Source organism: Oryctolagus cuniculus, chromosome 12, assembly GCF_964237555.1.
Source record: "Oryctolagus cuniculus chromosome 12, mOryCun1.1, whole genome shotgun sequence".
Taxonomy (NCBI): Eukaryota; Metazoa; Chordata; class Mammalia; order Lagomorpha; family Leporidae; genus Oryctolagus; species Oryctolagus cuniculus.
The window spans coordinates 78,561,208-78,585,932 of NC_091443.1; the positions used below are offsets into that span (position 1 = coordinate 78,561,208).

At 40.7% G+C, this 24,725-nt stretch overlaps 1 protein-coding gene across 5 annotated transcripts in view; it reads right to left on the reverse strand.

Annotated features, from left to right (window-relative positions):
- Positions 1 to 24,725, reverse strand: part of NEDD4 (NEDD4 E3 ubiquitin protein ligase) — a 147,107-nt gene that overhangs the window by 36,521 nt on the left and 85,861 nt on the right. For all 5 annotated transcript variants that reach the window (XM_051821964.2, XM_051821966.2, XM_051821965.2 and 2 more), the window contains 4 exons: positions 12,633 to 12,683; positions 11,211 to 11,272; positions 8,455 to 8,557; positions 1,701 to 1,867 (listed from right to left, as the gene is read on the reverse strand). In XM_051821964.2, coding sequence (XP_051677924.1) covers positions 1,701 to 1,867; positions 8,455 to 8,557; positions 11,211 to 11,272; positions 12,633 to 12,683 — 383 coding nt within the window. The remainder of the gene's footprint in view (positions 1 to 1,700; positions 1,868 to 8,454; positions 8,558 to 11,210; positions 11,273 to 12,632; positions 12,684 to 24,725) is intronic.

The window sequence follows — 24,725 nt, forward strand, 5'->3', positions numbered from 1 at the left end:
AAAACACCAGTATCAGATTAAAATGTACTGTTTTTGGCCAAAGGCTATTTCCACATGCACAAATTAATTCACAGCTATACTGGTACCTCCTGAGAACCTCATGGAATTAAAGATTCTGTGAAAATGCATAACACATCTGACTTTGATATTTTAGTACATCAGTGTGTCTAAAATTATGTCTGGCACATTTGGGTACTCATAAGGCATTTGTTGAATAAACAACATGTTTCACAAAAAAGAAATCTGAAATAGCTCTAGAGGTACATACACATCTTCATGAATCAAAAAGTAGATTTTCTAGAACAGGTCTTAAGTCAGGAGTAGGGTTCTGCATGCAAGAATGCAGAAGGCAGAGTGAAAGAGTCAGTCTAAGAGCTCTGTAATAAAAACCTTCGTAAATTAGGGGTTAACTGGTTATCTGGTTTTGGTCATTTATAGTCATTCAGATCAATAAAAAAAGAACAATAATGAAGGCTTAAGAAACATATGACAAATTAGACTGAACACCTTTATGTAGTCATTTATAACTTTTCTCATTCTAGTTAGTTGTATTTAATATAATTAGACTGTCAGGTAAAAATTAAAAAAATATTTAATAACAAAAGTACTGCTATATACCATACAAGGCCATGATAATCAGAGGACCAGTTCTTAATGTACCGTAGCTGGAGAAAACAGAATTGGGGCAGATGGTTCTAAGGGAAAATGCTTCAGGGATTTTTCCCTAAGTATTCGATTTTGGCTACCTGAAAACAACACCAGCCACAGTGAAAGAAATGATTCTGCTAAAAGTTGGGCAGACCACAAAACTGAGGTATGCAATAGAGCAACTCTGCAGAATTTTCTGGTATCTTCAGTTTTGCAATCTGTGTGTCATTCTATAGTGCTCAATGCCTCCGTGGCCATGAAGGACTCGGACTGCTGATTTGCTTTGGAAAAATTTGCAAATGGAAAATATCAATGAAAGTTCTTGGCATGTATCAGATACAAAACATCAAAGCCACAAATGAGGAGGTTGCTGGACACCTAAGAAAAATTTCAAGTCTGTCAAACAGAAGACCAAAGAAAGACTGCATCAGGCTATATGGAAGAAGTGGAAGAGAGTTTGACAATAAATATGAATAATGGGAGAACTTATCAATTTACTCTGATGACAGTAAAAGAAAAATGTCACTGAGGAGACGTAAGTTGAGAATTTGTTGAAGGTAATTCTCTCTTTGATTTGTGCACATTGGAAATTACAGGTACCCTCACCAGAGCGGCAAAGGGGTGCTGAACATGAGACCTTTATTACCAAGTCCTTTGTAGTTTACAAATAATCTCTATTTTAAAAATAGGGTCCTGCAGAAAGTAACATTTTATCATATAACAAACTGCATACAATTTTAAAGGTTTAAAAAATAAATTAGAAAAACATACCATTTGGGATTGCACAATAATAAACAATTTATTAAAAGTAAGAAGCAATGATAAGAGTAGTACCTGTGATTCAAATAATTTGAATACTATCAAAAAAAAAAAAAAAAGAAACAGCTGAGGTCACATTTTTTTAAGTCCTAGGCCCCAAATTCCTGGTATACCTATACAATATATAGATCAATCCCTACACTATTAGGAATCCATTTGAGATATGACTTCAAAATGAAAACTAGCAGTTAAGATGGATCCAGATTCCAGGTACGAACGGCATCAGCACTTACTGAGGGGTTGGTCGCTTCCACTGTGTCCTTCTAGATTCATGGTTTACATAGTAGGTCCTTCCCAGGATATCCTGCCTCTCTTCCCATCCTGGAGGTAGAGGGGAAGGCTCCTGTTGCTGTTGCAAATGGCAAGCAGCATCTGGTTGGTCCAAAACAACCCAGCCAGGCTGCCAAACAGAAGAGAAACAGTTAGGTCTGCGCTGACTTCTCCGTGTAGAGAGATTTGGCATATTCAGTTCCGGAAGAGGCAGAGACAGAGTCAGTACACGGTCAACTTTTAAGATGATTCTATGAATACAAACATGGAAGCTCAAAATTTAAATACAAACTTTATGATAATGAAGACTTAGTGGGACAGATATTGTTTAAAACATCTTAAATTTGTTCAAAGAAGTTTTAATGGGTCTCTAATAAGTAAAAACGACCACAAACCTATTAAATAAGGATGTAACTCAGAAAGCACTGAGAAATCAAGAAACACAGTTTAAATTAGTGTCGCTTTAGGCTTTGCTCTAAATTATAAGCAAGTGAATAAAGGACAGGACTCTGGTTATTCTTCTTCTGTAGCTGTCCCTACCACAGGGAAAATACCTTGCTTACAAGAGCAACTAGTAATTATTAAAAAAATCATTAGATAAAGGCTAATTATATAGAGGCATGATAAAAATGGGCAAGTGATTTAGAAGTAATTGCTTCAGGGAATTCTCTAGTGACTGAAAAGTCATGATTCTTTTGTCGGATTTTTCTCTTTCTCCTCTGGACCAAGAGAAGGTATTTTGGTCAGGTCATAAAATAGTCAAAGAAAGATTTTAAAAAATGCACTGGAAGTTTGCTTTCTTAGAAACTAGAAAGAGGCAAAATATGCGTGAAGCCTTAGGTAGCCTAAAATAAGGAGGTAAGTGAATAAGGAGGGCAGCGAGAGTTAGAACAAGCTTCTATATGAGAAACCTCTTAATAGAAAAGGTAGTAGTTAGGAGGCCCCACTAAATACCCAGATGGTTAGGAAAGCATTAGTGAAGAAAACTTTAAAATGCTCCTAAAAGAAATAAAAGAAGACTTGAAGGAATGTACAATATGATCTTGGCTGGGAAAACTCAACCTCACAGAGGTGTCAATTCTTCCCAAGTTAATCCATAAATTTGCCAAGATTCTGATAAAGTTACATTAGGGGTGTCTTAAAACAATGAAACAAGCCAATCCTCAAGTTCAACCAGGAACACAAACAAGGAAGAACTACCAGCACAAATCTAAAAAAGAAGAGCAGAGGGAGGTTAGTCTTGGTAAATAAAACACAGGAAGCCACAATAATTAATGTCGTGTGGCACTGACGCATGCACAGACAGACAGCTCAGCAGAATGGATTTGACAGAAAGAGAGTGAAATACAAAGTATCGGTATACAATACAGGCACCGCAAATTTGTAGGAAAACAGGCAGATGACTTAGAAAATGGGCAGCCACTTGGAAAAAAAATTAATTTGGATCCCTACCTCACTGCTCACATCAGGATAAATTACAGACTGAGTAATATTTAAGTGTTTAATGTTTAAGTACCCTCTTCTCCATATTAGAACCTTAGGAAATTTAAAAAATATATTCTAAGAGTGGTAAGCTGTTAAGTATGAGATCAAATCCTGAGGGTCTAAGAGAAGACCCATACATTTAACTAGAAAATCACCAAATCTGAATGTGGCAAAACCACAAAGTCAAAGTTAAAAAAAAAAAAAAGATGAATTAGGAAACATTTGTGGTATTAGGAGAATAGGTAAAGAATAATTTCTTTACTATTTCCGGGATTTCTGTTCCAGACACAGATTCTGTTAAGGGAATGACTGTGGGTGCCACACAGCCAATGGCTTGGAAGAGAGAAGAGAATGTTTTTGTGTTGGAGACTGGACCTGAACAGGAGTCAGGGAGAGGAATTATAAATGAAAGGAATGGTTTTTGGCAGCAGGGAGAAAAGGCTGATCCGTTCAGGCTGGTTCTGGTGGGAGATTATAGACTGAGGAAGAACAGCAGGTGAGGGGAAGAAGAGAAAGCAGAGAGAAGGGTTTTTTGGGAGAGATCCTGATCAGAAATAAAATTGGCTTCCATTCTATCTTAGCACTTGTTATATTTTTACTTCTATTAGGAACTGACATCTCCTTAATTTTTTATTACCCAAATTCCATCCCCTTCTGTTCCTCTAATCTCTTGGTTTCTCCATCTATATTATCTTTCTTCTCTCTCCTTTCCTTTCCTTTAAATGATCATAGTACCAGATATAGCATTAAGTAAAAGTTAGTCTTCCATAGGTTCAATCATTTTATTTTTCTGGTCCCTTTCAAAGGCTAATGAGTTAAGTTTTTATATTTTACTCTTTTGAAAAAAGTGATTAAAAGATTTGTCTGCTGAATACTGTCACTGGTTATTTTCCTGAAAAAGTAATTAAGTTTATGAATAAAAGGCCATCTCACTACTACTGTAAAGGATTATAAAAATATTCAGAGCTAGGAAAATGGTACCAAAGAATATATCTTTAAAAACTGAGTTTTCTCTTAAGGATATTTTTATAATGCCTTCTTGTTATTAAATTTGAGAAGAGAAAGAAAATATTAATTTAATTAAGGGTCTTTTAAAAAATCCCATTTTTAGTTTGAGGAAGTACAGTTGAACATTCAAACAGGGTTTAGAAAGACTGAGTTTTCAATTTTTCAGGATAGAATGCTTCCTATTAAACATGTATTAGTCACTATTCTTCATAAAATAATAGTCCTAGAATCTATGAACCTTCATTACTGACCTCAAAGCTAATATACAATTACCCACAATTTAACAGTCGAATGGTATTAGAAAGAAAACGTTTAGAGTTCTGACACATACTGTTAATCTTTAAAACACATACTGCTAACTCTAAAGTTGCAAAGGCACAAAAACCAAATGTTACGTAACTGCTATAGCCACACTCCACTACGGTATACAAACTGCCCAGGAGTGAGCCTCTATTCAAAATGCCAATTGTTTTCTTTAAATAGTAGAATTGTATGTATTCAGTCCCAAACTACATGTCAAAGAACCAGGCAAAGCTTCTCTGGTCATCAGCTACACAGAAGATAAATAAGCACAGATCCACGTGTTTGAATTCCTAGGGCCTTTCATAAATAAACTCCTACAGGCTTACATCTCCTGAAATTATAAGGTGCATTCCGAGGGAATCCAAACATTGAGACGTGAGACCACAGACTGAAGCTAAGCAGCTCTCCCCACAGAGCTGAACTGTGAATGAGCTACCTGTGATATCTGTGTGTGTGGGAAAAACTTGGAGCAGGCCACTAAGTAATGAAACACTGTTAATTTTTTAAGTTACTAAATAAAGGGTTTTCTTTCTTTCCAGCAGCCATCCTTCATTTCAGACACAAGTTCCATTATGCAAGACACCCTGTGCATCAAAAGGCCAGGTAGAGCAGCCTCTACCCAACAGACGCATTCACAACTTTAAAAATGGTCATTTTAGGAAAAATCAAATATGTGAATACAGACTTAGCTTAACTAGGTTAGAGGTTATCAGGGGATTCCAATTCAATCCCATCAAGGTGGCATGTACCAATGCCATCTCACTAGTCCCAGTGATCAATTTCTGTCCACAATTGATCATAATGATAGGACTAAGAGCAAAAGGGATCACATAAACAAGAATAGTGTCTGCAAATACTAGCTGATAGAATAAAAAAGGGAGAGAATGATCCAACATGGGAAGCCAGATACACAGCAGACCCATAGAATGGCAGATGTCCTAAACAGCACTCTGGTCTCAGAATCAGCCCTTAAGGCATGCGGATCAGGCTGAAAAGCCCATGAGAGTATTTCAGGCACGGAAAGCCAAGACACTCTGGCAAAAAAACAAAAACAAAACAAAACAAAACAAAACCTAAATGAAAGATCTCCATGAGTGAGATCCCAGTGGAAAGAACATGTCATCAAAGAAGGAGGTACCTTTCTCTGAAGGGAGGTGAGAACTTCCACTTTGACTAAGACCTTGTCTAAATATGATCAGAGTCTGTGAACTCAAAAGGCTTCCATAGCCTTGGCAACTCATGACAAGAGCCTAGGCTGATTACTGATGCCATAAACAAGAGTGTCAATTTGTTAAGTCAACAACAGGAGTCACTGTGCACTTACTCCTCATGTAGGATCTCTGTCCTTAATGTGCTGTACATTGTGATTTAATGCTATAACGAGTACTCAAACAGTATTTTTCACTTTGTGTTTCTATGTGGGTGCAAACTGTTGAAACCTTTACTTAATATATGCTAAACTGATCTTCTGTATATAAAGAGAATTGAAAATGAATCTTGATATGAATGGAAGGGGAGAGGGAGTGGGAAAGGGGAGGGTTGCGGGTGGGAGGGAAGTTGTGGTGGGGGAAGCCATTGTAATCCATAAGCTGTACTTTGGAAATTTATATTCATTAAATAAAAGTTAAAAAAAATTAGAGGTTATCTATTCTGTATGATTTGAAGAAAAAAGTTCTTTCCCTCTATTACTATAAATTCTTCCACAAAGCAAAATCTCATCAGTGCACTAAGAAAACTCCCAGAATGCTTTGTTGCAAACTCACTGCCTATTGTAGAACCTTCTTTCTCAAGGCGTATGGGCTTATGAATTAGAGCCCAGCCCATTGAAGGGAATCCAGTTTTACGGTTCCATGGAGACAGAAGCAGACCCTTAGAGAGGCAAGACTGTTAAGGAAAGCACAAAAAGAAGAATGCTCCAGCGGTGGGCAGTGTGGCGCAGCATGTTAAGTTGCTGCTTGCATCCATTTCCAAGTGCCTGGGACTGAGATCTGCTTCTGCTTCTGATCCAGCTAATGCATGTCCTGGGAGATGATGAATCAAGAACTTGGGTCCTTGCTACCAACAGGGGAGACCTGGGAGGAGATCCCAGCTCTTAGCTTTAGCCTGGTCTAACCTGGCTGCTGAGAGCACCTGGGGAATGAACTAGCGGATGGAAGATCGCTTCCTTCCCTCCTCTTTTTCCCTTCCCTTCCCTCTCTCTCTTCCCTTCTTCTTCTCTACCCCTCCCTTTTTCTGTCTCTCTCCCTCCCTTCCTTACTTTCCTTTCCCCCTCCTTTCCCTTCCCTTGCTTTCCCTTCTTTTTTCTCTGCCTTTCAAATAAATAAAAACTAATAAATAAACTTAAAAAAGAATGCTCCAAAGCAATTTGGTGCCATACACTGTGTGCTTTCAGTAAATGTTATTGAGTAAATGCTGTAACCTTTTTTTTTTTTTAAAGATTTATTTATTTGAAAAGCAGAGTTACAAAGAGAGAGAGGGAGAGGCAGACAGGGAGAGGGAAGTCTTTGATCCCCTAGTTCACTCCCCAAATGGCTGCAACAGCCGGAGCTGGGCTGAACCCAGCAGCCAGGAGCTTCTTCCTGGTCTCCCACATGCGTGCAGGGGCCCAAGGACTTGGGCCATCTTCTACTGCTTTTCCAGGCACATTAGCAGGGAGCTGGATGAGAAGTGGAGCAGCTGGGACTCGAACCAGCATCCATATGAGATGAAGGGATGCTGGCACTGCAGACAGTGGCTTAATCGGCTATGCCACAGCACTGGCCCAGTGCTGCTACCTTATGACATTAATGTACCTTCAAAGGCAATCTCAAAGAGCAGTTGTTTTCTGCCCCCGCCCCCCCCCCCCCCCGCTTTTTTTTGACAGACAGAGTAGACAGTGAGAGAGAGAGAGACAGAGAGAAAGGTCTTCCTTTTTTCTGTTGGTTCACCCCTCAATGGCCGCTGTGGCCGTTGCACGGCACTGATCCGAAGCCAGGAGCCAGGTGCTTCTCCTGGTCTCCCATGCATGTGCAGGGCCCAAGCACTTGGGCCATCCTCCACTGCACTCCCGGGGCCACAGCAGAGAGCTGGACTGGAAGAGGAGCAACCAGGACAGAATCTGGTGCCCCAACCAGGACTAGAACCCGGGGTGCTAGGGCTGCAGGCGGAGGATTAGCCTATCGAGCCGCAGCGCCGGCCCTGCCCCCCTTTTAAATTATGAATTTGTCTGCTGGAAGGTCATCTGTGGGGTAACCCTGTTGCTCTAAAAGAGGAAGCGGCTGAGGTTCAGTGTCCAGTGACTCACACAGGGTCATGTGCTGGCTGGCACCAGCGCTTGTGATAGGGTCCAAGTCTACTCCAAGTGCATGCTCTCTGCCTTCTTCACTTACCCAGGTGCACGGAGCTCCACTCAGGTATTACAGGGGACACCCCTCTTCCCCTGTTGCCCAGGAAGATCTGTTACCCTCCACTTGCCCCAAATAAATCTGGCTTTTTATTAGATCACCTGAGTTCTCTGCCTCTCTTTGTTTCTAAGAGGTTCCATACCGGGACAGGAAAGGTAATAGGAATTACATGTCATAAAAAGAGTTCCTACTTAGTGGAGTCCCTCAAAATATCCATATATTTAACTTACAAATATTAAACTATGTTCTTAATTTAATGGAGAACATGGCATGGGTTCAGAAAACCAAAAAATTAGAGACAGTGAATGACTTAATTACAAAAATGCTTTCATCTATAAACAGAAGGGCCATTCATTCTATAGGAATATTGAGAGGAAAGAAACTGTTAGCCAATGTTTCAGTGAAATAAATGTTCAGGTAAATAATTTTCATTGCACACATTAAGTTCACTGAATGAAGTTATTTTTCTTTGGAGTAAAATAAAGTAGAAAATTAGATATTTTCTTTTTAGTTTAACCAAATATTTATAAAATCTCACCTCTAATTCCTCAGCCTGTTCTGCGTTATCGTCTTCTGAGCCACTGGTTTTAGGTAAGTAAGTCATTTTTAATCTCAGATAACCTTTAACTCTTGATTTGTGACTGTAGAAAAGAAAATAATTATTCACAACACTTGAACACTAATAAGAAAAGCATTCATTTAGTAAGCGTTCTTTGAATATCCACATCCACCAGCTATGAGGGAAGCTACAGTGGAGACAGATACATACAGAAGTTCCAGGGTGGAAGACATCTAGGAAAAGGAATAGATGGTGGAGAAAAAGCAAACACACATAAATAACTTATGTCATAAATAAGATGCTAAGGAAGCTTAAGGGAAAGAGCAGAGAGAAATTCAGAATCAAGTTACCACGGAGCTTGGGCTAGAAGATTGGGCAGGATTTTGATCTGCAGCAATGTGGGGAAGGCACAGGAGTGGACAGAGGAGCCAAGAAGCAGGAAACAGACGGGAGATCGGGTGTGATGATGCAGGTGGCAGCAGCAGAGTGTGGCTGAATTACAGGACACATACGGGGGGGTGGGGGAGGCAGGGATGGTCCGGATGATTAAGTCAGGGAGAGGAAGAGAACTTCAGACTTTATGTTGCCTATGCTGGGAAGCCACTGAGAATTTTTGCAATGCAGAAAAGCTTCCTCAGACATGTGCTTTAGCGTTCCTAACCTGGCCATACTGTATAGGACAATAGAAAAGCAGAGAACGAGACCTCTAATTGTCTGCAACCTGCCACCTTTTCCTAACAGGTGTCTGAATCTGCCATACATGCCTTTCCCGATTTTCATACTCTATCATCTCTTTGAATAATGAGCTGTCTAAACTCAAGGTTGTTGTCCACTGTTGGGATATTTTAAATTTCTTTTTAAATCTTTCATACTATTTTAAGACTTAATTCTATCTATTATTCCTATGAATTCTAACACCTAAGATTTAATTAAGAAATCTTTGCTTGTTCTTTCTATATAGTTTTTGTTTGTTTGTTTGTTTGTTTGTTTTTGACAGGCAGAGTGGACAGTGAGAGAGAGAGACAGAGAGAAAGGTCTTCCTTTGCTATTGGTTCACCCTCCAATGGCCACCATGGCTGGCGCGCTGCTGCCGGTGCACCACGCTGATCCGAAGCCAGGAGCCAGTTGCTTCTTCTGGTCTCCCATGGGGTGCAGGGCCCAAGGACCTGGGCCATCCTCCACTGCACTCCCTGGCCACAGCAGAGAGCTGGCCTGGAAGAGGGGCAACCGGGACAGAATCTGGCGCCCTGACCAGGACTAGAACCCGGTGTGCCGGTGCCACTAGGTGGAGGATTAGCCTATTGAGCCGCGGCGCCAGCCTCTATATAGTTTTGTCTCTATATCAGTTCTGTCTGTGTACACAAACAAGTCCTAATCCTTTTATCCCATCTTTAAGTGATTACCAAATTTCGCATACCCTTTACTGAGCTGTCAGTAAAATCTCTGATGCTTATTTCAAGGCTGTGAATAATTATTTATGTAAGGGGTTTGAACACTCTGACTTGTTGCTATAAGAGACAAATACAGAAAATGTGCTCAGATAATGTTCTACTGAAAAATTTCTCTACAAATGTATGTTTTGTATCTTTCCAACCAGGAAATAAACCCATAGGTTTTGACTTAATGAGACTCAAGCAAATCTAAGAATTTTCTATTTTCTTTCTGGAAAAAACCGTTCTTTCTGCATTTGCAACAATATCAATATAGACAAAGTTACATATCATTATATATTTTTGAAGATAAGGACACTAAAAGGCAAATGACAAATGGAAAAGCAGGCTAGTAGGGCAAATGAATGAGAAAAGAAATATTTGGTATGCAGATGTCGCAACCTTTCTGAAGTTGAGGAAGGAAAACAGATTTACATTCCAGACTTCTTTTTGAATTGAATATGTCATTTCTTTTATACAGAGTAAACACTGACACACACAGCACTGTCTCTTTTGTTTTAATGTTTATGTTATGAAGAGTGATGTAAAAATCATTTTAAAGTAAACTTCTTACTAGCTCACATTAGCACATCTTCCAAAGCATTTTCTGTTTAAATTCATCTGTTAAAAAACAAGATGAATACCGATGCCCTTTATCTGCTTTACTTTGACCTTTTTAACAACAAATCCACACAAGTTTTGACTACATTTTGCCTGATTCTGAGAAGATCAAAGGGAGTTTTATTCACAGGTTAAATTTTAAGTTTTAATAAAAATTCAGTATTTCAGTTTAGGAAAATGGAATTATGAGCATACTGTCTGGGCTTTAAATTCCAGTCTTCCTTCACGTTATTTTCTCTAAATATTTGAATTTTCTAAAGTATGTTTTTATTAAAGTATGTAAAACGTAGTTATGAGGACTTTCTGAAAATGGTTTTGTGAGTATCATGTTGGATGTTTGTTTTAGATGAATAGTTTTGTTTGTGTTTTTTAAAGCATAGTATGACAAAGTTACCTACACTGAAGATCTGAAATAATGAAATTTTTCAGTTTGCAGTCTGATAAATATTAGGAAGAAAAATCTTTTCCAAATGGGTATGATCACTTTTCTGTATTTTCAGAACTTTTTTGCAATGTGCATATACAACTTTTAAATACAAATAACAATAAAGCTTTAAACATAATTATGTAATATTTAGAAGTAGTTTATTTATAAATGTTTAAGCCCTCAATTTCCAAAGAGGCTACCATAAGTTGTAACAAGAGATTAAACACTTAAAATGCTATGATTTTATATTTACTGACCTTCTTGGATGAAGAACAAAATCCTTAAATGTATATGGTCTCTCCATTCTGGGATTTTCTGTCTAGAATAAAACAGTAGGTTTTCAAGATATAGCTATAACACCAAAAATATGCGCTTTTCAATAATATTCACAAACTATGACGTAAGGCATAAATGAAGTTAGAAGTGAGAAGAAAGTAGCTTTAGTTCATTAAAATCGATTACTTGACATTGTCAGCTAGCATCACAACTCAGTCTAAAACTAGCTGAGCAGGTGGATTTTGGTGCTAACGGGGGTAAAAGAGAACAAGGCGAATGCTGGTACCCAAAAGAATATGTAGAACACACAGTGTCAGCTGCTTAGCTTGGGGAGGGCATAAGAGACAGTCTTAGGAGAACCAAAAAGTAAACAGCCAGGAAAGCAGGACTGGGTTCAATATATTATTGGAAGCTCATAATTTCCAAACATTGTAGAGCACTAACAGTAATCTTCAAAGTCTGAAAAGATAGAGAAGTATTTTTCTCCTCTGTCTCTCTTTTGTAATCAAGTTCAGCAATCCTTTGTGTTTTAAAATGATCATGTACTTCTCTGCTATGTTTTGCATTAACTACCTCTTCTGCTTTAAACTCCTTTCTTTAGTTTTCATGACATTAATTTACTTGGCCTTCTCTTTTCTCCTACTGACTGTCTTGTCTCTCTCTAATCCAACCATGTTGACTGAAGTTCAACACTTGGTCCTTGGCTCTCAGCTCCCAAATTTGGACATTTCCGTATTCTGATATTCTGCTCTTACCTCTCAATAACTCCAGTTATAACTCAATCATTCCAGTTCTCTTTCCCTAAATAATTTATTTTTGCATCTCTTTCAGGTATACACTTCAAATGTTCATTTTTTTTTAATTAAAATTAAATATGCCCACAAATTTCATGTATTTCAAAACAAAATAGCTTTTCCTCTGCCCTATTTTTCTGGAGATACCATCCTTATCTTCTATGTGCAATCTGTATTATCTTTCCTTTTTGGTTATTCTTTTTTCAACCTCTGACACTTGATTCAACAACATTTTATTCTGAAATGTTTCCTAAATCTATTTTCCTCCACTGCTTTCTGCTTAGTCCAGATTGTCGATGTTTCATGATTATGTTGCTGTAGTCTATCTTAATTTCCTTCTGTAATCCTAGGCTCTGTTTATTCTAGTTTTCAGTATTTCCAAACTGATTATCCTTAACCAAAGCGTTCATGATGCCAACAAACTTCACTGGCTTTCTGTTTCTTACTGGGAAATCTTAAAGAGAAAATTGAAATGAAGAACTGAGATGAGTTTTTAGAAAATACTATGTTCAAGAAATAAAATACTTACATTCACTATAGTGTATATAATTGTTTATTAAATTAAAATTAATAAAAACAAAGTACAAAATCAAACACATTTATACCAACCGGTAATGGATAAAGAGGAACATCCACTTGACCTAGGAAATCATCTCTTGTCTATAAGAGAAACAAGAGAAAATTAGATTAGAAATATGAGCAATTCCATTAGAAGATTTTAAAGAGCTTTTTTCCATTACTCAAAGACAATATATAAGATGCTTTGTTTAATCATCTTGTGCATCAATACAAAATAAAAAGCAATGTGGTATATATTCTAAGAATGACAAAATAGTGTGCATACTTCTTCTGCAGGTAATATTAAATTTGGAAAAAAATAAAAACAACTATTTGAATGAAAAATAGAGTAATGAGAAATAAGTAGAAACTGGAGATGAGTTGATTCTGGAAAGAATTAACTGCACCAGGTGGAGTTCATATTCATATGACTTTTCATCTGGCAACACTCCACAGCCCACATGGTGTGCACTGTGTACAACCTAAGCAGAAATCTGCAATATTACTGGTTTGAGAAGTTGGAAGACCTAGTTCGGAGTTGAGAGCAAAACTGGAAAATAAGTGCTAAATCTCAGAAAGGAAGAAGTCATAAGAGATCCTCTGAATCTATATATGAACTTTATCCAAATCCCTAGCTTATCCTGAAACTGCTCAAGTGAAACTTAGCAGTAAGCTGAAAGGATTAGGCATAGATTTCAGCTGAAGTTTAACAAAGAAGAGAGAGCATTCGGACTTCAGCTAAGTTAACTTTCCAGAACAAAAATCAACACTGCTTAGGGAAATATAATAAAATTCATGAGGTATTATTACATTGACCAGCATACAATAAAAAATGTCTAGACGTGAAAATAAATGGGAAAATGCAATCTAGTACCAATAGAAAAAGCAATGAACAGAAGCCATCCACAAAATGACCCTGATCTTGGGATAAGCAGACAGAAATTAAAACAGTGTTATGGGTTGAATAGAACTTGTTGCTGAAAAATTCATCCAACATGTTTACACTCTGATGTCTTAATGCTAATGGCTGATGGACTAAGGGTGGAGGACTTGATATTACAGAATCTGAGAGATTCACTGGGGCATGCCCTCAGAAGGTGGTTTTTCAGAGTGTTGACTGTTTGAATTCAAGTTTGGCCTAGCTGCGCTCTGCCTCTCTCTCTCTCACCCTTTCTCTCTCTCACCCTCTCTCTCCTCTATCCCCCCCTTCCTTCTTCCTGGATCACCATGTGATCAATCCTCCACATCCACCATTGCCAGCTTCCAGCAGAAACTGGACTATGGGGCCATCTGATCTTGAACTGTTAATTTCCGAACTGTAAGCAGAAATAAATCTTCCCCAAGAAGCTACTCACAGGTATTTTAATTAAGGTAACAAAAAGAATACTAATACAAAAAGCTATTCTAAAGGTGCTCAAGGACTTAAACAGGAAAATAAGGTCTCAGTGAATGATTACATAGGAAATCTCAGCGGTGAAATGGCAACTGTAAAAAATGTGCATTTTAGAACTGAAAAGTCAATGTGTGAAATAAAAAATAAATGGAAAGATTGAATACATGACGAGATAATGGGATGAAAGAAAGTTCCATGAACTTGAAAATGTATCAAAATGATTTAACTAGTGTGAAAATCAAAGAGGACTTGTGGAAGATTTTTAAGCAGTCTAACATATGTATAACTGGAGTCTTCAGAAAGAGGATGGGACGTACAGGGCAGAAAGATATTTGGGAAGAAAAGCAGTCAAAATCTTCCAACATCTGGAAATACACAAACTTAGACATTCAATAATCTCAGTGAAGTAAGGTTGGGAAAACATAGGTAGGTGCATCATTATTAAATGCTGAAACAAAAAATAGAGAGAAAATATTTAAGGTCACCAGACAGATATAATGCATTACAGGCAGGGAACAATACAAATAATAGCAGATTTCTAATCAAAAACAATGGGATCCAGGAGACAAAAGAATCTATTAAATACAAAAAGAAAAAAAAATCTAGAATTTAAAACTAGCAAAAATATTCATCAAGAATTAAAGGAGGAGTGGTATTTTGCCTAGTTTTTAGGATGCTAGTTAAAATGCCTGTATCCCACATTGGAGTGCCTGGGTTCCGCGCTTGTCTTAGGCTCCTGACTCCAGGCTCTTGCAGACCCAGGGAGACAGCATGGATGTCATAAAGAAACATAAAGAAACTACCCAATTAAAATGGGTAGATGACTTGAATAGATATTTCAAATAAGAAGATGAATGAAGGGTTAACAGTCACCACTATTAGTCATCAGGGAAACACAAATTAAAATCACAATGAGAGATAAAAATCACAATGAGGTATCACTTCAAACTCTTTAGAAGAGCTAAGATTAAAAAGTCTGACAATAACCAATACTGGTGAGACTGAGGAGCAATCAGAACCCTCTTTAAAATATGCTGTACAAAGTTAAACATACACCACATAGTTAAACACAAAATACACAAAGTTAAACATGTATTACACAGTTAAACATATACTATGTCGTGACCAAGAAATTTTACTCCTTGCTATTTTCCCAAGAAAAATGAAAATATACAATTTGGGACATGCTCAAGTTGACTTGCCCCAAATAGTAGAGTTAGAAACATACCAGGGGACTCCAATTTAATCCCATCAAGGTGGCATGTACCAATGCCATCTCACCAGTCCAAGTGATCAATTTCAGTTCACAATTGATCATAATGAAAGGACTAAGAGTCAAAGGAAGCACATAAACAAGTCTAGTACCTGCTAATACTAACTGATAGAATAAATAAAGGGGAGAGTGATCCAACATGGGAAGTGAGATACTCAGCAGACTCATAGAATGGTGGATGTCCTAAACAGCACTCTGGCCTCAGAATCAGCCCTAAAGGCATTCCGATCTGGCTGAAAAGCCCATGAGAGTATTTCAGGCATGGAAAGCCAAGACACTCTGGCAAAAAACAAAAACAACAACAACAAAAAAACCACAAACCCTAAATGAAAGATCTCTGTGAGTGAGACCCCAGTGGAAAGAACAGGTCTTCAAAGAAGGAGGTACCTTTCTCTGAAGGGAGGAGAGAACCTCCACTTTGAATATGACCTTGTCTAAACAAGGTAAGAGTCGGTGAACTCAAAAGGCTTCCATAGCCTTGGAAACTCATGACTGGTGCACAGGGAGATTACTGATGCCATAAACAGGAATGTCAATTTGTAAAGTCAACAACAGGAGTCACTGTGCACTTACTCCTCATGTAGGATCTCTATCCTTAATGTGCTGTACATTGAGACTTAATGCTATAATAAGTACTCAAACAGTATATTTCGCTTTGTGTTTCTATGGGGGTGCAAACTGTTGAAATCTTTACTTAATGTATACTAAACTGATCTTCTGTAAAAAAAAAAAAAAGAAGAAATTATCAATTCCCAACTTGACTCTCACTGGGATTAAACATGACAATAGGTCTGATCTGATTTCATCATCATTTAAAAAATCATCTATTATTTTTCACTTTATGTTTGTGTGGGAGCAAATTGTTGAAATCTTTACTTAATGTATGCTAAACTGATCTTCTGTATATAAAGAGAATCGAAAATGAATCCTCATGTGAATGGAAGGGGAGAGGGAGGGGGAAAGGGGAGGGATGCGGGTGGGAGAGACGATATGGGGGGGGAAGCCATTGTAATCCATAAGCCGTACTTTGGAAATTTATATTCATTAAATAAAAGTTTAAAAAAAAAGAAAAATGAAAATATATGTTTTTTTTTCTTAAAAGATTTATTTATTTATTTGGAAGGCAGAGTTAACAGAGAAGCAGAGCTGGGGGGGGGGGGGGAGAAAGTCTTCCATCTGCTGGTTCATTCCCCAGATGGCCACAACGGCCAGAGCTGTGCTGATTTGAAGCCAGAAGCCAGGAGCTTTTTCTGGGTCTCCCACGTGAGTGCAGGGGCCCAAGGACTTGGGTCATCTTTTACTGCTTTCCCAAGCCATAGCAGAGAGCTGGATCGGAGGAGGAGCAGCTGGGACTCAAACTGACGCCCATATGGGATGCCGGCACTGCAGGCAGTGGCTTTATCTGCTACTCCACTGCACCGACCCCAAAACATGTGTTCTTTAAAATTAATTTTTCAAAATGTTTATATAATTTTATTCATAATAGCCTATGCAGGAAACAATGTATATGCTTCAGTAGACAAAACTAGTATATGTGTTTAATAGAATTACTCAGCAATAAAAACAAATAAACTGATACACAAAACAACATGGATGAATCTCAAAGATATAAAGTTTAATGAAAAGAAAAACCAGACACAAAAGAATGATGCCTAATTCCATTTTACATTAATTGTAGGAGAAACAAGGCAGGGATATTGGAAAGCAGATGGAAGCAGACAGAGGAAAGTGATCAGGGAGGTAAGTGAAATTCATACTAGTAAGCAGTAAGCATCCTCCCAACTACCGTTTTTTCATTTGGCTTCTAGAATATAGGCAGATAAATGAATAGTCTCCAGGATGAGAATCTCTGAAACTAAGAAACCCAATGAAAAGACCTACAGGTGTTGAAAACTGGAAGTCTTTCAACAAAGTGATCATCTCAAAGTGAAGTACACTAGTTCCTAGCTGCTCATGAGCAAAAAGCTTTTATAGGATGCATAGTTAGGGATGACTAAACACTTGAGTAATGTTTATAATCTGAAAAATAGAAACCTAAATCAAAAGAAAAGAGGAGTCAGAAGAACCATAATCAAGTCAGACTACAGGAAATTAATATCAGTACACTAAAAAAAATCCTCAGAGACAAGAGAGTATGAAACATCTGTCAAACAGAACAGGATACTACAAAAAAAAAAGCAATTATAGAACAAGAGATATCTCTTAGAAATTAAAAAAATAGGCTGGCGCCGCGGCTCACTAGGCTAATCCTCCGCCTACGGCGCTGGCAGCCCGGGTTCTAGTCCCAGTCGGGGAACCAGAGTCTGTCCCCGTTGCATCTCTTCCAGTCCAGCTCTCTGCTGTGGCCTGGGAGTGTAGTGGAGGATGGCCCAGGTCCTTGGGCCCTGCACCCATGTGGGAGACCAGGAGAAGCACCTGGCTCCTGGCTTCGGATCAGCACGGTGCACCGGCCGCATTGGCCATTTGAGGGGTGAACCAACGGAAAAGGAAGACCTTTCTCTCTCTCACACTAACTCTGCCTGTCAAAAAAAAAAAAAAGAAATTAAAAAAATAAATCTTAAAATACAGCTAGAAGAAGGAATTAAATTTCTCAGAAAGTAGAGCTAAAAAAGAAAAAAAAATGGACTACAGGATCCCTGAAACAAGGAAATTACAGAATAAAATTGAAATCTGAAGTGAACGTTTGTCTCAGCAGCTAAAATGTTAGTTGGGATACCTGTATCCTATATAAGAGTGCTGTGTTCAAATCCTGACTCTACTTCTGATTCCAGCTTCCTGTAATGCATACCCTACAGCAGGTGGATATTCAAGTACTTGGGTCACTGCCACCACAGGGGAGATCTGAATTGTGTTCATTTTTCAAAATGTTTATAGGGTGGCTCAGCTCCAGCTATTGTGGCATTTGGGGAGTGAACCAGTGGATGAAAAATCTCTCTGGCTCTCTCGTGGGCCCTCTACCCAATAAACTTTTTTAAAATTCTGAAAGTCATTATCTAGATAATAGATAATTCACAAAGAAAAAAGGGAGGACATTATCAAAGAAGCATTTTAACAGACTTTCCTTGAGTGAAAGGAGTCATATTATGCAAAATGCAGGAAAGAAAAACAGTGTGCACAGCAAGGCATACCACTGTAACATTTCAGAGCACTAGAGCTAAAGAAGACCTAAAGGCTCTGGAAGATACAAAACGGATCAAATACAAAACTGAATCGAGAGTGATTCCTCTACCTTCATGACAAAAATATTTCCTACATAGAATTCTATACCCAACAAAACTATCTTCTCCAATTATGAGAACAGAATAAAGACATTTTCAGACAGTTGTGGTCTCAGGAAGGTAGTAGAGGATATAATTCACCAAAACAAGGGTGAACATCATGATAAGGGAAGAAGTAGGGGATTTAAGATAGAAGAGAGAGGATTCCCACGATGAGGAGGAAGGGAACTCTCAAAATCACAGTTGAAAAAGACCTAGAAAGAAGAGGACAACCACAACATACTAGAGTAGGAAGAGACAGAGTTACAAGATAGATCTGTCTTAGAAAAATGAATAGTCATATGTGCCTAATGAGGTTTTATGATAATTAAATGAGGTAATAAATATATAGAAAGTGCTCTGCCAAATACATAGCACACAATAAGTAATCAATAAATGTTAGCTTCTGTGTCTTGGAATGAAACTCCTGTTCCAATCTATGGATATTTCAGATAACTGTATACAAGAACAGTATGACTACAGATACCTGGCAAATGAACTTAGTTTAGGGAAATACATGTGCATTCCACAACACAGGTTGATGATAATTTTTGAAATGGACAATGACCTTTCAAGGCTGTGTTGTATATAGTGCATTTTTTTTTATTTGACAGGTAGAGTTATAGACAGTGAGAGAGAGAGAGACAGAAAGGTCTTCCTTCTATTGGGTCACTCCCCAAATGGCCGCTACGGCCGGCGCTGCGCCGATCTGAAGCCAGGAGCCAGGTGCTTCTTCCTGGTCTCCCATGTGGGTGCAGGCATCCAAGCACCTGGTCCATCCTCCTCTGCCTTCCTGGGCCCCAGCAGAGAGCTGGACTGGAAGAGGAACAACCGGGACTAGAACCCAGTGCCCATATGGGATGCCGGTGCTGCAGGCAGAGGATTAGCCAAGTGAGCCACGGCACCAGCCCTACAGTACATTTCTTGACTCCTGTTTTTATCAGTAGATGTTATAATCCATAATCCCAATTATTTTACTGGGTTCCTTTAAAAAGAAAAAGATTTTACTTATTTGAAAGGCAGAGTTAGAGAGAAAGAAAAAGGGAGAGACAGACAGGCAGAGAGAGATCTTCCATCTGCTGGTTCACTCCCCAAAGGGCCACAATGGCCAGGCCAGACCAAAGCGGGGAGCCTGGAACTCTACCTGGGTCTCCCATGTGGATGGAAGGGGCCCAAACACGGTGGCCATCTTCTGCTGCCTTCCCAAGCACATCAGCAGGGAGCTGAATCAGAAGCAGAGCACCTAGGACTCTAACTGGTGCCCATATGGGTTGCTGGCACTGAAAGTGGCAACTTCAGCCACTGCTGGGCCCCATAAACCCAATTTGTAGGAAACTTTAAGTAAATAAATAAAATACAACAAAAATAGCAAAAGCTCAACCAGGTTGACTGAGGAAAAAATATTTTAGTTAAGAGAGTCATCTTGTTAACTTAGGTTCAGGATTAGATTTAAGGGAAAAAATCAGGAAATTCTGGCAAGATGGTTGAAGAGAGGCATTGCACGCACCTCCCTTCCACAAAGAAGCATCAAACAAGGACAGATCTGATGCCGTCTGTAACTCACTGTGCACACAGGGCCATCTGAGAAACATACCACACACCAGCAGTCCCAAAAATGGCACAGAAAGGGCGTCAAGAAACCCCTATCACAAAGATATGAATCCGTTAATGGGTTAAATCCAAGTTCCTGAGGTACAAGCACTGTGTCAAGAAGCACAAGGGCCGGCGCCGTGGCTCACTTGGCTAATCCTCCGACTGCAGCGCCGGCACACCAGGTTCTAGTCCCGGTTGGGGCACCGGATTCTGTCGCGGTTGCTCCTCTTCCAGCCCAGCTCTCTGCTGTGGCTCTCTTTGGGCCCTGCACCCGCATGGGAGACCAGGAGAAGCACCTGGCTCCTGGCTTTGGATCAGCACGGTGCGCCAGCCGCAGTGGCTTTCGGGGGGTAAACCAACGGAAAAAAAAAGGAAGACCTTTCTTTCCGTCTCTCTCTCACTGTCCACTCTGCCTGTCAAAAAAAAAAAAAAAAAAAAAAAGGCACAGAAAGGACTGGAAGAAGATGCAGGCTGTTACACCAAGATCAAGATCATGAACGCACGTGTAAAACCATCCAAGGCCCTTGTACAGCCAGGAGGGTGAAGTGTAAGATCCCAAAGAGGGGCTAGTGCTGTGGCGTAGCAGGTAAAGCCGCCACCTGCAGTGTCGGCATGCTATGTGGGCGCCGGTTCAAATCCTGGCTGCTCCTCTTCCGATCCAGCTCTCTGTTCTGGCTTGGGAAAGCAGCAGAAGATGGCCCAAGTTCTTGGACCCCTGCACCCATGTGGGAGACCTAGAAAAAGCTCCTGGCTTCAGATCAGCACAGCTCCAGCTGTTGCAGCCATCTGGGGAGTGAACCAGCGGATGGAAGACCTCTCTCTCTGTCTCTGCCTCTCTGTAACTCTGATTTTCAAATAAAATAAATAATCTTAAAAAAAAAAAAAAAGATCCCAAAGGATGTCATCCTCAAGCTCAGCTGACTTGCCTATGCGGTCTGTGCCAAGCTTGGGAGGCATGCTTGTACCCACAGTACGAAGGATCTCGGGCTCTGCTGGCTAAGGCCCAAGGCTCAAACCCAGCTCTAGGACCAGGCTGTGGCTTCAGCTCAGCTTCACTTCATTTCCAGCTCAGGGTCCCAGTTGTGTCCAGGTCCCCACGAAGCCTCCACAGTAAAGGCCTCTGCCCGCCCATGTGAGGACAGAAGGATGGGTGTGAGCTCTGGGCTACAGTCTGTCTGCATAGGCCCGGTGTCCTCCTGTGCTGGTTCTAAAAATAAACTTTAGGCAGAATAAAAACAAACAAACAAACAGACACCAAAAAGCTTGAAGAACAAACGGTTACTATGCAGCTAGAATATCCAGAGGAAAGTGCTGGAATATAGTGCGGATGTCAAGAAGAAGCTGTGGAACGTGGAAACTCCAGATGGTCTGGTAGAGAGAGAGAAATTCCTTGCAGCTGCTACCTCCTCTGCCCCGCTCAGACCAGTCTGACTGTACGGAAGCCTTCTTATGACTGGGAGTAGGTACACAGAGGCGGTCCCAACAGCCACAACGACCCCTGAGATTTCTGCTGGTGTTGGGGGGTCCTGCAGCCCTTGTATACCCCGAGCCCGATGGAGAAGCTTTCGAGGAGGGCACACATCTGCAGTGCTTCAGAGGGGAAACCCAGGTCACAAAGCACCTCTTCCAAGCAGGCTGCTGCTTCGAGCCCATTTTAAGACAAACCCAAGCATGCCCTGCCCCTGCTGTCCTATCCAACTCCCCCTCCAGGGCCACTCGTGTGGCTCCTTGTCCACATGGCCTGTGGAGACCGACAGTGTGTGCTGTAGGAGCTGTGCTGCATCACCCTGCACGCTAGAGTGAGCCCACCCTGTACACTCCCCAGGGACTGCAGCACTGCCATCTGAGCTGTTCCTCCCCTGCCGGGGCAGGCTGGAGTGACTCCAGCCCCTACGCTGTCTCCAGAGACTGATAGGCACATTCCCCACAAGCTGTGTCTCACCCCTCCAGGCACATCAGTGTGACTCCAGCCCCACACAGTCTCTAACTGATGGGTACGCTTGCTGCCACCGAGGCACTCTGCTGCAAGACAGCACCATACCTGGATGGGACCTGCTGGAGAAGCTCCATCCTTGTACAGCCCAGAGAGACTGAACACTGCCAGGCTACTTCTGACACGGACACAGTACCACAGCTGCCCAGATACAACACGGTGGCCCCACCTCACCCCAGTGCTGCCTAAAGAGATGGACAAGTGCATTCCTGCTGCAGTGTATGCACACTGCATTGCACCTTCCCAGGTGTGCTGAAGTAGACACATGCAGGCACCCCAGCCCCACTGCTGTGGGCACCACACTTATCTGGGCCATTAGAATGTTCCCATCTCCTAGTAACTCCTGGAGACAGATGAGCTCTCTGACTGTGCTGCTGCACACACTAATCCTAAAGCTATCAATTACAGCTGAACAAAGTATAAGGAGACGATACTACAGCACCTAACCGGAACCAAAGCTAACAAGTCTACCAAGCTGACACCTTAAATCTCATCTTCAGAAGAAATCCATTTATTAGGAAAGCCACCATAAAAAAGCAAAAGAGACAAATGATCCACTAGCTATGCGAATCTCAACTGAGGAATAAGAGAAGTATGAAAAACAAGGTAACACGCTACTTCCCAAGGAACATGGTAGCTCTAGCACAGAACTTAAAAGTATTGGCAAAGTATTTGGTAAGGAATTCCAAAGGATGATTTTAAGGAAATTCAATGAAATTCAAGAGAATACAGATGAGGCCGGCACTGTGGCATAGTGGCTAAAGACACCGCCTGCAGTGCTGGCATCCCATATGGACGTCAGTTCAAGTCCAATTGCTCCACTTCCGATCCAGCTCTCTTCTATGGTCTGGGCAAGCAGTGAAAGATGGCCCACGTTGGGCCCCTGTACCCCTGTGGGAGACTGGGAAGAAGATCCTGGCTCCTGGCTTCGGATCAGCCTAGCTCCGGCTATTGTGGCTAGAGCTGGATCGGAAGTGGAACAGCCAGGTCTCGAACTGGTGCCCATATGGGATGCCAGTGCTTCAGATCAGAGCGTTAACCCACTGTGCCACAGTGCCAGCCCCAAGAGATCAATCCAACAAGAATATACAACAATTATAAATATACATGCACCTAATTCTGGATAATCCATCTTATAAAAAGAAACATTATTATATCTAAAAAGAGAAATAGGTTCCAACGCAATAATGGGTGAGAGACAAATATCCCACTTTCATCAGTGGGCAGATCTTCCAAACAAAAAACCTACAACCATCAGAGGTAAACTATACTCCAGACCTGACGGACAATTACAGAACCTTTCGTCCATCATCTGCAGGGTGCACAGTTTTTTCATCAACACATGAACATTCTCCAAAATAGGCCACATAAAAGGCCACAAAACAAGCCTCAACAACAACAACAAAAAACACTGAACTCATATCATGTATATCTTCTGATCACAATGGAATGAGAAGTACATGATAAAAGTAACTTCAGAAGTTATAAAAATATATGGAGCCTGAATAGCACCTTACTGAACAAATAGTGGATCACTACTCATGGCCCCCTAGGTGAATGACTGGATTATACAGGGATTTAGCACACAGGGGAAGCTCCCCTGCATCTGCCCCACACTGGTGGAGATGGAACCCACACTGTGCCCTGAAGGACAAACAGTTACTCTCTGGTATAAGGAGTGTAGAGAGACAAAGAGGAGGAGAACAGAAGTGTCAGGCAAGAAAGGAATATGTGCTAAGAAATACAGGCAGAAATTAAACAGATGAGATAGAATAAAAAAACACTCTGTAATTGATATTAGGAGTCTAGAGAAGTCAGGAATCAAATTGATCTCTAGGGGCTGGCACTATGGCACAGAAGATTAAGCCTCCACCTGCAGTGGAGACATCCAGAGGGGTACTAAGTTGAGTCCTGGCTAGTCCTCTTCCGATCCAGCTCTCTGCTATGGCCTGGGAAAGCAGTAGAGGATGGCACAAGTCCTTGGGCCCCTACACCCATGTGGGAAACCTGGAAGAAGCTCCTGGTTCCTGGCTTTGGCCTGGCCCAGGCCTGGTCCAGACCTGGCAGTTAAAGCCATCTGAGGAATGAACCAGTGGATGGAAGATTCTCTCTCTCTATTTCTGCTTTTCAAATAAATAAATAAATTTTTTTGACAGGCAGAGTAGATAGTGAGAGAGAGAGACAGAGAGAAAGGTCTTCCTTTTGCTGTTGGTTCACCCTCCAATGGCCGCCACGGCCGGCGCACTGAGGCCGACGCACCGCATTGATCCGAAGGCAGGAGCCAGGTGCTTCTCCTGGTCTCCCATGGGGTGCAGGGCCCAAGCACTTGGGCCATCCTCCACTGCACTCCCTGGCCACAGCAGAGAGCTGGCCTGGAAGAGAGGCAACCAGGAAAGAATCCGGCGCCCCGACCAGGACTAGAACCCGGTGTGCCGGCGCTGCTAGGTGGAGGATTAGCCTATTGAGCCACGGTGTCGGCTCAAATAAATAAATAAATATTTTTTAAAGATAGTGGACCACTGAAGAAATCAAAAAGGAAATTTAAAGAAAAATGAAAAGGGAAATATGAAACACCAAAGCTTATGGGATACAGTAGAAGTAGCACGAAACGAAAGCTTAGAGCAAGAAATACTGC